Raw genomic sequence first — 12500 nt, forward strand, 5'->3', positions numbered from 1 at the left:
GGAGCGGAGTTTGTCTTCAGTTTAGTGATTCATTCACAGTCTGATGAAAGCATGTAGGTTTGTAGCTGGTGTGTTCCACCATGTTCCAGTTCAACCAGTCTGTGGATCAGAGGATCAAGGCTGTTTGGGTCCAGGATCAATAGTCTCAGTGTTATCAGTCAGTTCGCAGTGTGCAACACACACACACACACACACACACACACACACACACACACACACACACACACACACACACACACACACACACACACACACACACACACACTGTTTGCAGTGTTAGCTCCAGCGACTCCCTGATAACATTGTGATGTAGCTGCAGCTAAATGGACTGAACAAGCTGCTGTTGTGTCTGTCGACTGAAAGTCAGATTCTATCTGCAAAACAAAGAGCGGCTGGAGGTGGCGAGCGGCGAGAGAGAGAGGAGAGAGACTTTAATCAATGCAGCTTGGCGTGGAGCGAGGGAGGAGAAGGAGGTGCAGAGACTTAAATACTATACTAATATAAACCTTTTATAAACGTATCTCATTTAATTAACATGTGTGTGAAGCAGCAGCAGGTTGTCGGGTCAGACTCATTCAGGAACATGTGGGAACATCCAGGCGAGGGGCGGAGCCTGTAGAGCAGCAGAGGCGGAGTCTGTAGAGCAGCAGGAGGCGGGACATGACGTATAAACTCTGCTGTGGACAGATCAGTGTTGTTGTTTCCAGCTCCTCCACACGGCGTCGGCCTCATCACCAGAAGATCTGGAATCTCCTCGTGTTTCCAAGTGGACGTCTTCGTCTTCCACGTGTCCGGCTCCTCTTCTTCATCCTGAGATCTTTGTGTTCTTCAGGTTTCACGTCACGTGTTAGAAACCTCGTCCACACGTCCACTCGCTCACTGAGAAGCTTCCACACATTGTCCTGCTGGTTCCTCACATGGACTCATGAGGACATGTTACACACATGTTACCAGGAGGCTGCAGGAGAAGATCCAGAACATGTCCAGAGACACTGACTCAGACATTGATTGTTCTCACACACAGAACCTCCAGAACATGTGAGGAACATGTGAGGAACATGTCAGGAACACGTCAAGACCATGTCAGGAATATGTGAGGAACATGTCTGGAACATGTGAGGAACATATGAGGAACATGTCAGGAACATTTCAGGAACATGTGAGGAAAATGTGAGTAAAATGTGAGGAACACGTCAGGAACATGTCAGGAACATGTGAGGAACACGTCAGGAACATGCAAGGGAACATGTCAGGAACATGTGAGGAACATGTGAGGAACACATCAGGAACACGTCAGAAACATGTCATGAACAAATCAGGAACATGTCAGGAACATGCGAGGAACACGCGAGAAACACGTCAGGAACATGTGAGGAACACGTCAGAAACATGTCAGGAACACATCAGGAACATGTCAGGAACATGCGAGGAACACGTCAGGAACATGTGAGGAACATGTCAGGAACATGTGAGCAAAATGTGAGGAACATGTCAGGAACATGTGAGGAACATGTCAGGAACATGCCAGGAACATGTCAGCATGTCAGGAACATCCAGACTTCAGTTCATGTTTGAACGACGATGAGGTGGAACTGTTACAGGAAGTGACAGGAAGTGTTAGCTATGCTTTAAATGTGTCATGTTCTGTCATTTTAGTTTGTTGATTTCAGTCTCTTTGTGTTTTCTGTTTCCTGTTTTATTTTGTAGTCTCTGTTTCTTGTGTGTTGTTTCTGTCTTCACTTCCTGTCGGTGATTGTCTTCCTCAGTCCTCATGTGTTACACCTGTGTTTAATTGCCCCTGCCTTCCCTCTGTCTTCTGTTCGTTTCTTCTGCAGTCGTCCATGGTCCTGATCTCCTGAGCTTCTTCTCCTTTGAATCCCCGTGTAAGCTTCGTTGTGTTTTTGTTTTTTTCCCCTTTAGTGTTCACGTTTGTTTTGTTTAAAGAACTTCTTTAATTAAAATTACCTTTTGTTTTAAAACTCTGCACCTGGGTCCATCTCCTTCATCTAAATCGTGACAAAATGTATCGCTTGCAGTTGAGTCATGTGACTGGATAAAAAATATAAATATAAAATAAACACTATATAAATATTTAGCAGCACTTTGTAGTTTGGCTTTCTTGAAGCAAAGTGTACATGATTCTTGTTGTTGTGGGTTTGTTGTTTGATGAGCTCATTGTAAGTCGCTGAAGGAAATGAAATGTTTCCGCTAAAATGAGACCAGCAGCGTCACCATAGCAACAGTGATGCCTTTATGTTGTGTGGGTGTTGCCTGAGAACAAGGAAACCGGAAGTTGTGGTTTCTCGGGACAAAATGTTTCTAATGACTCAAGGGTTACTTCCTGTTTGACATCAACGACCTTCTCTGAGCTGATGCATGCTGGGAGCTGCATGCTGATGCATGCTGGGAGCTGCATGCTGATGCATGCTGGGAGCTGAAAGCGAGCGAAGCACGAACCGGCGTCTGGAACAAAACATGAAAATCATCAAGATTGAAAGGTGACATTTACATATTCATCAGACAGATTTATTCTGTCTCACCAGCAGAAAACAGAAAAACAAACGTACGTCCTCTCACCCCACCCCCCCCCCCCCCCCCCGCCCCCCCACTCCCCCCTCAGTATTCTGGTGGCAGCAGCGGCTGCCAGCGTCTATCGATCAGACATTTAGCTCTGAATGTTCTCATCGAACAGCCGGCTGCTGCAGAGGAGACGCACGTGGAGAGACTGGGAAACAGCCTCACACACACACACACACACACACATACACATACACACACACACACACACACACACACAGCCTCACACACACACACAGCCTCACACACTCACACACACACATACAGCCTCACACACACTCACACACACACACACACATACAGCCTCACACACACACACACACAGCCTCACACACTCACACACACACACACTCACACAGCCTCACACACACTCACACACACACACACATACAGCCTCACACACACTCACACACACACACACACACACACATACAGCCTCACACACACTCACACACACACACACACTCACACAGCCTCACACACACACACACACACACACTCACACAGCGTCACACACACACACAGCCTCACACACACACACTCACACACACATACACACACATACACACACACACTCACACAGCCTCACACACACAAACACACACACACACACACACACACAGCCTCACACACACACACTCACACACACAGCCTCACACACACACACACACTCACACTCACACACACATACACACACTCACACAGCCACACACACACACAGCCTCACACACACACACACACTCACACTCACACACACATACACACACTCACACAGCCACACACACACACACTCCAGTTTGGAGGCAGAATAAGATAACTGATATTAAACAGTAAATAAACTCCTTATTAAATAGCTATTTACTAATTTACACATGTTCAAAAGTATGGGGACACCAAACATTAGAGTCTTAATATTAAGCTCTGTGCAAAGGTTTTTGGCCCGCCACTGTTTGTGTGTGTGTGTGAGAGAGTGTGTGTGTGTGTGTGTGAGAGAGTGTGTGTGTGTGTGTGTGTGTGTGCGTGTGTGTGAGAGTGTGTGTGTGAGAGTGTGTGTGTGGTGTGCAGACCTGGATCCAGGTGCATAAATAATCTCTGATTTTTGACTAATAACATTCTCACGTAAACGCCGCAGGTTTTTGAAACGTGAAAAAAACCCGTTAAGAAAAGTTGAACGATGCAAAGCAAAAGGTTTTTGTTCAATGCAAATAAAAAACCTCTTCTGCAGGAAGTTCACATATTTCATGTGCACGCCATCGCCCGGACTCTCACTGGGCGTCATGGTGATGGAAAAGGTGAAGTGACATTCAGTTCATTTATGAACACCCCTGATATGTGGGATTATTAAATGTTGGAAACGATGTGGTCAATTGAGAAGTTTGTCTTTCAGTTCAACAAGGACGTAGGCGCTCTCTCTCTTTGCTGTTTGCTGTTCACCTGATTGTTTCCATCAGAGCCGATAGAACAAAGCTCTAGATAAACAGCTCTTATGTTTCCAGACACACAGCCTGACGTCGTCTAGCAGAAACTGAATCTCTCAAGTAATGGAGATAAATAAATCTGAGTTCAGTAAGTTTTTATCCAGACGCCAGATTCACTGAATGTATAAACGCTGAGTGCAGTGATGATGCCCTGCTGTGACCCTGTGACCCTGTGACCCTGTGACCCTGTGACCCTGAGCTGCAGCCACATGGTGTGAAACGCTGGAGGAACGGAGAGATCACGAAGCTCTTGAGATAAACACAGAGAAGATGGAGGAGATAAATATCCACAGCTCAGGTTCTTTCATATCAATTCTCAGAGTAATGACACAGATCATCTTTCATCCAGGAAACATCTGAACGCTTCTGAAGGACAAAGAAATGGATTTTTCTCGTCGGAATCCAAAAAGAAAAATTCTTCTTTTATATTTTCCTGCTGCGATTCAGGGTCAGACGGTCGGTGAACCTGCCGGACAGTTATTCACTTTGCCAGTAGATGGCGCACCAGATCATAACTATCTCACTTTAACTTTCCAGACAGAAAGTCGATGCTGCACTCATTCACAGTGTGTTTACAGATGTGATCACACATATGGATGGAGACACACACAGACAGACACACACACACGTTACAGCTGCAGTGTGGATTATGACTGCGTTGCATTAGTATGTCAGCTTCCTGATGCACACACACACACACACACACACACACACACACACACACACACACACACACACACACACACACACAGGAACGTGCACACACACACACACACACTCTCTCACACACACACACAGGAACGTGCACACACACACGCACACAGGAACGTGCACACACACACACACAAACACAGGAACGTGCACACACACACACACACAGGAACGTGCACACACACACTGATGATCAAGGACGTCTGTGGTCTCAGTTTATTTTTGATCAGTTTTAAAACCGAAACATTTTTATCACATTTTACAGAAACAGAAAACTGATTTCAGAACAGTCAGCGTCCTTCTTCTTCTCTGACCTTTGACCCCTTCAAAGGTCACTGAGCTCGTCTCTGATTTGTCATTTGTGGTTTCTGATGAAACAGATTTATTATTTAGGAATTTACTGCAGACAAAACTAAAGAAACTCTCGTCTTGGCCTTCATCTCTGTGGTCAGAGCTGAATGTCAACGGGGGGGGGGGGGGGGCAGCCTGATCTCCTCTGATCTGGGTTCTTCTACAAATCAAAGGAGATTAAGTCTTTACATGTCACAGCTTCTACAGTTGGATGCTCAGGAATCCTGTGGAACATGTGGAGGATGTCAAACGTGGAGAATCAACCTGAGCTGTGACAGCCTCCACAGTTTCATAATGATATAGATTTAGTATATATATATATATATATATTATATTAAACAACATAACGAAGATCCCTTCACATTTGTTTCATGTAGACTTGTTTCCAGTCAGATAAAAATAAATGGAAAGAGCAGCCACCGGGCTCTGAGTCAGATAACCAATGTTCCCATTGAATTTCAATGAGTCGCTCCGAGGAGAAACCTCCTGAAGAAGTGAAATCCATTCTGCTGCACAGATCCTCAGAGCACACGTCATCCGTCCTGTGAGGTTCAGTTAAAGAGACGGATCAGTTGTGGACAGGCCGAGGAACGTGGCTTTTATTCAGCTGTTTTACAGAAAGAGCTCATTAATGATAATGAGATTAAATCACGATCAGACGTCATCGTGCAGATCATTCAAACCTCAGGTGGGATCAAATGCTTTCTTACTGTCAACACTTATATACAATGATTACTTTATGATCTCCGTTACTATTTAATGATTAGCTTTATCAATCAAAAACTTACAGTGCATTACTTTATCTGAAGAAAATTAGATTTCTGCTGTTTCTTTGCTGCAGGAGTTGAATTAACTTCTGTTCACCTCAGATATTAAATCTACCCCGAGGAGCTGAAACATAACTGTAACTGTGAGTTTATAGAAGTATCAATCATATATTTCCTGTTGGTGGTTTGTCCAAGAAAATCAGATACATGTCCTGACAAGAGTAGTTAAAGTAGAATCAGTGTGTTTCAGCCTCTGAACAATTATTAAGAAGAAATACAGTGCGTATATCACTTTATTTTATTTATGATTTAACAAATGTTCGGCTTAAATAACTCGAAACAAACAAAACAAATAATGTAGAAATTCACGACTGGTATTTAAAAACAAAGAGTCTGTGCAGTACAGTAACAAACTCATCTATTGAACAAGCTTTTTCTCATATGAACCTTCAGACATCTGTCACAGGCAGACAGCTGTCAATCATTCTGCTGTCAGAGCATCAAACAGACAGCTGTCAATCATCCTGCTGTTTGGGCATCAAACCCGTGATCAGCTCCAAGGCTCGTGATCTCGTCGGGTCAATAAAGAGCTCTGACATTTATTAACTCTGCAGAAAATCTCCTCAATCTGACACTGAGACAAACACAACACTTTCTCTGCAGAGACGAAAAACTTCTCGATTTGTTGCCATGGAAATAGGATTATGATAATTATTCTTTAACAGGAGTATTGGTGGCAGCATCAAGCTCCAGTCACAGTTCAGCTGTTTGTTTCTCTACATGATAAATCCAAAAGATCCAAACTCTCCTGTTCTGTCTTTCTGTTGTGAATAAAGACTCAGGACTCGTTCACACCTGGTTCAGAGCTTCAGACTCTTCGGTTCAGTGTGAAGCTGAACATCAGGTGTGAACGGTTCCTCAGAGCAGAAGAGGAGTTCTGGGTCTGGATCAAACTGAACCTGGTTCTGTTGCTTTGCACTGAAAACACTTTGGACAGTTTGGACTTTTGGACCCATCACAGGAAGTAGAGACAGAATTAAACAGAAGAAGAAGAAGAAGAAGAAGAAGAAGAGGTCTTCTCCTCCTCCGATATAATGTTAGAACCACAAGGACGTTCATTTGGTGCATTTGAACTAGCGTGGAGTACTGTGGAGTACTGTGGTATTGTGGAGTACTGTAGCACTGTAATACTGTGGAGTACTGTAGTACTATAATACTGTGGACTACAGTAATACTGTGGAGTACTGTAGTACTATAATACTGTGGACTACAGTAATACTGTGGAGTACTGTACTAATGCAATATTGTGGAGAACTGTAGCACTGCAGCACTGCGGTCAACCAATCAGAGTCCAGTATAGGTAAACTCCGCCCACATGGGTGATGACCACAGGACGCATGTATTTCAGACTGAATTCTTTGGTCCTTAAATCACAACGTGGAACCAGAACTAACGGATCCGAGGAAACAAGAAACACGTGAAGCTTCAGATTCTCATGTTTCGTGTCACGTTGGTTTGAACGTCTCCTTCTTCTCACGGTTCTTCTGATGCTGAAGGCCCCAGAGGAGCTTCATCCATTAGCAGCTTGAGTTCAGCTGCAATTCTGCTATGACAGCAGTGCTAAATCTGCAGTGTGTGTACACACACACACACACAGACACACACACAGACACACTACATCAACCCCTTAACACTAAAGCAGTCAGCAGGCAGTAAAAAGCAGACAATGCAGTTGGGAGCTTTGAATTGAAAACCATAAAACTATAATGTTCAAGCTTTCAAAGAGAAAAACTTAAAACCCTTTTGATTTCCCCCGATGGGTTAATAAGGGTTAACCCTTATTTCTGAAACCGTTCAAATGTGAGCTTTGTATCGAAAAGCAACAAGAACAATGTTTCTTTTATTCTTCTATTAAAAATGTTTCTATTGTGACATTTGTTCTTCTTCATGTCGGCAGTGTTTCTATAAATAAATTCTATAAACTATGATTCTACAAATGTTGGCGATGTATCTAAATATGTTGAGAATCTGCAGCTGCTGCGACTCGAGGGCCGATCAGTCGGGACATGTTTCCGATCACGAGTTCTCTATCGCGCTAGCGGGTCAGTTTACGATGTCTCCACATGAACCCGATGACTCTTCACCACAGCTGTATAAGCACCACTGTATGTGATCGTTGGTTTCCACGGTAACAAGCAGATGTGAATCTGGTGGATCTGCCTGGAGAGCCCCTTCACTCAGAGAACCTGGGTTACACAGAAGTTTTCTCGGTGTTTCTCCGTCTCTTGGTTTTTCATCACATGTGTTTAGTTGAAGAGCAGATAAATGAAATCACTCATTTCTCTTCATCTGTGTTTCTCTCTAGAATCCTCTGGAGATGATGAGACGTTCTGATGAAAACGTTAAATCACCTGCAGACTCATTCTGTGATGATCTGTGAGAAGAGTAATAAACAAACTAAATGTTTGTTTCTCAGGAGAAAGTAGGATTTATTTTCAGGTTCACATGAACAAAGCATTAATGCCTTTTTTTGTACCGTTTAAATTTTCCTCTAGATAAAAAGAATAGTTCTGAATGTTATCTTCTAGTTAAAGTGTTTAACTGAATAATACTCTGCATTAATGCAACATTTCCTTATTTTTGAATGATCATTTATCCTCGGAAAAAGGGGCGGTGGCCTAGGGGGCAGAGTGGGCGTTCTCCAACAAGAAGGTTGCCGGTTCAATCCCCACTCTTCTGTGCTTAAAAGCGTCAGCTAAATGACATGTAATAATAATAATAATAATAATAATAAATAATGTCAAAATTCCCATAATGTAGAATCACTAAGAATCTGTACTTTATTCTAGTCAGTAGAATAAAGTACAGATTCTACACTAACACTACCCCCCCGCCTGTGTTGTGTTAGAAACAGAAATCTCCGACACACAAACTGAAAACATTAACAAACCAACACAGAATGTTACTATTGAATTGTTTCTAATTTGTGTTGTTGTGTTATTTTCATGCAGCAGCTACTTTGACCTCTGTTGGTTTGACCCTCACACTGTGTGTAATTACATTTCTACCAGATTGATACACACACACACACACACACACACAGTCATATGCCCTGGAGAGCCCCCCCCCCCCCCCCCCCAAGCTGCCTAGTTATGTTTAATCATTTTTACATTTGTGGAAAAGTCAATTAGATTAAGCGAAGATGATGAGGTAGTTAACACTGGTTCACCTCCTGCTGGGAAGAGGAGGAGGAGGAAGAGGAGGAGGAGGAGGAGGAGGAGCACAGCACAGACGGCTGAAGGAGCTGCTCCTCCTCCTCTCCTCTCCTCTCCTCCTCCTCCTCCTCCTCCTCCTCCTCCTCACGGAGACATGTGGACATCTCCTCCTCCTCTCCTCTCCTCTCCTCCTCCTCTCCTCCTCCTCCTCTCCTCCTCCTCCTCCTCCTCCTCCTCCTCTCCTCCTCCTCCTCCTCCTCCTCCTCCTCCTCCTCCTCCTCCTCACGGAGACATGTGGACATCTCCTCCTCCTCCTCCTCCTCCTCCTCACAGAGACATGTGGACTTCTCCTCCTCCTCCTCCTCCTCACAGAGACATGTGGACTTCTCCTCCTCTTCTTCCTCCTCCTCCTCCTCCTCCTCCTCCTCCTCCTCCTCCTCCTCCTCCTCCTCACGGAGACATGTGGACATCTCCTCCTCTGGTCCTCTTGTTCTGCAGCAGGTGATGTTGGACCAGGATGATGAAGACGACTAGATGATGAAGACTATATTACTGCTCCTTCATCCCGTCAGTTGTATGGATGTGACATTAGTTTGAGATGTGAAGCCTCCATCAGCTCCTGTATTAATATGTAATGATCAGTTTATAGTTATGGGGGTTATGAATATTAATCCCTCCGTCTGTGTCAGCTTCTCTTTCAGAATAAAAGTCCTGCTCTCGTGACCCTGGATATTCTGCAGCCTCAGAGATACCAGCCCTGAAATTAACAACGTGCCCTGCTCTCCTCCTCCTCCTCCCCTCCTCCTCCTCTCCTCCTCCTCCCTCCTCTCTTCCTCCTCTCCTCTCCTCCTCCTCCTCTCTCCTCCTCTCGTCTCCTCCTCCTCTTTAATCCTCCATCATTCCATCTCTTCTCAGTCATTTCCTCCATCGTTCTGTCTCTTCATCCATATTCTCCTCTGACTCGAATTCTTCAGTGCTTCTAATCCCTCCCTCCCTCTCTTTGTTCCTTCATCACTTCTTTTTCAACCTCCTCTTCTCTTCTCTCCTGTTGGATCCGATGATGAGACACATTCACTGAATCCAGGATCCGTTTCCTCACCAGACTTTACATCCTCCACTGTCCTGGTTCATTATACATCATGAAAAGAATCATGAATAAAGAATGAAATCAAGTTTGTAAATTAAACCCAGTATTTGTTTGATTTTGTATTTCACCCACCAACCAATCAAAGAGCAGCCTGGCCCCTAACGTCCGGATTCAGGAAACGCCCCCAAAAAGTTTCTTTGGCTGATGATTCGTTGGATCGTTAAAAAGAATCTCAATTAAACAAAGAATAAAATCTGCATTTGTTCCATTAACTTTCTTCAGCTCTTGTCCGGGCCCTCTAGTGGCCACAGGCGGCCAGAGCAGGTCAAACAAAAGTCCAAAACAACAAGTCAAATCTTTCCCAGTTTGTCAGATTATGTAGCAACACACAACAAATCCGCTGAGTAAATGTTTGAGAATAAGTCAACACTTTAATTAAAAGGACACTAACAGTGAACTGTGTTTACAGGAAACTGAACTTTAACTGGAAGTCACGTTGACCACAGGTCCAACAGGAACTGGTCCTCGTGTTTACTTCTCTTTTTTAGTCGCAGAGGAAGTTGAACCGGGAATCGGCCTTTGTGCTTCACGTCACGTTCCACTGATAACGGATCTGAAACCAAACACAGTCCAGTATAAAAGCTCCTGAGCTGCAGCTGTGGAGACGATCAGCTGAGGAGCATCATGAGGACTCTGGTGTTTCTGCTTCTCGTGGCCGTGGCCAGCGCTCGAGTCTACGAACGCTGTCAACTGGCCCGACTGCTGAAGAGCCAAGGGATGGACGGTTACCGTGGCAACAGCCTGGCTAACTGTGAGTACAAACTGACAAGATGTCGGTAGATAGATTCCATCATGTAGAAGAAGATCCTGTTTCCATACCAGCACCTTCACTAAGTCTAAGGCCAGATTGATGACTCTGGGTTGAAGCTGATCCTCTGAGCCACAGTCTGAAGACGACTGGGAGCAGAAACCAGAAGACACTCAACACCTGCATAGAAACTCTACTGCCCCTGGTGGTTCGAAGGGGTAACAGCACTTATGAATGCTCGGCCCCGTGCGGAGGCGATGTGCGTAACTATGTCGTATCTTCGACGCAGAAGCATTAGACTTTAAACCACAGTCTGCCCCCTGGTGGCTGGCTGCAGTATATGTCCCCGTCCTCCTCCTCCATGTTAGCAGGTGGGACATGGACCAAACTAAAAAAACCAAGTAGACGTTAAATTAATGTTTGTCAAAGATGGTTTCTGTCCTTTTAGGTCGTTCTTGTCTCACTGATGTTTGTTCAGGGGGAAGTAATGATTGACAGCTGAGACTGACTCATGATGCGTCTTACAGTTTATGGGCGGGGCATCATCACCACAAGATGGCAGCGTTTGTGGATATTTTGGCTTCATGTTTTTACGGTGGGAGGAAGTGGACGTGTCTTTGTCTTTATTTATTGTCTGAACCAAAGAATCATGGAGTGAATAAATATAAATGGTTGTTACATGTTGAACAAACGTGTTGATGACAGAATGGTGGATCTGTGTTGGAGGATCTGAGACTCTGTGATGTTTCAGGGGTTTGTCTGAGTCATGGGGAGTCGAACTACAACACAGGAGCCATCAACCACAACACTGACGGATCCACAGACTACGGCATCTTCCAGATCAACAGTCGCTGGTGGTGTAACGACGGCCAGACGCGCACTGCTAATGGCTGTAACATCCGATGCAGCGGTCAGTGAAGAACCAACACAACCAGACTCACACTGTTTCACACTGTTCATCATGTGGCTCCTGGTCCTGTAACCTACAATTAGTAACACCATCACTAACCTCACTAACACTTTACAACTTATATTATATTCAACAAATATTTGACCCTCTATCACTAACGTCGGGTGAGAAATGTCTTCATCCTGTAAAACTCTGATGTCTCAACCACGTCCTGTGTGTCCACAGAGCTCCTGACTGATGACATCAGCACAGCGATCACATGTGCCAAACAAGTGGTCCGGGATCCAAGCGGGATCGCAGCCTGGTGAGACCTGATCACATGACTGACAGGGTTCACGTCCACGTGTGGACGGATGAGTGACCTCCCTCTGTGTGCTTTCAGGGTGGCGTGGCGTCGGAACTGTCGGGGCCGTGACCTGTCGTCCTACCTGGCAGGATGTGGTCTGTAAAACCAACATCTGAGACCTGTCCACATGAGGCTCCGGACAGTTTCTGCTGTCTCAAGTGAATTATAATCTTTACTGAAGTCTTTTCTTCATTTTCCTGATCAGAGAAGAGAAATGTGGTGATTTCAACCTGGTTCTGCTCATACAAAT

General features: G+C 44.7%; 1 protein-coding gene across 1 annotated transcript in view; it reads left to right on the forward strand.

The window, feature by feature from the left end:
* The first annotated feature begins 10823 nt into the window (after positions 1 to 10823).
* The window catches only part of LOC133014290 (lysozyme C-like), a 1720-nt gene continuing 43 nt past the window's right edge, over positions 10824 to 12500 (forward strand). Inside the window, exons 1-4 of the mRNA XM_061081489.1 lie at positions 10824 to 10997; positions 11746 to 11904; positions 12130 to 12208; positions 12287 to 12500. The exon at positions 12287 to 12500 is cut by the window's right edge and continues 43 nt beyond it. Coding sequence (XP_060937472.1) covers positions 10871 to 10997; positions 11746 to 11904; positions 12130 to 12208; positions 12287 to 12353 — 432 coding nt within the window. The 5' untranslated portion in view covers positions 10824 to 10870 and the 3' untranslated portion in view covers positions 12354 to 12500. The remainder of the gene's footprint in view (positions 10998 to 11745; positions 11905 to 12129; positions 12209 to 12286) is intronic.

The sequence above is a fragment of the Limanda limanda genome, chromosome 1 (assembly GCF_963576545.1).
Source record: "Limanda limanda chromosome 1, fLimLim1.1, whole genome shotgun sequence".
Taxonomy (NCBI): domain Eukaryota; kingdom Metazoa; phylum Chordata; class Actinopteri; order Pleuronectiformes; family Pleuronectidae; genus Limanda; species Limanda limanda.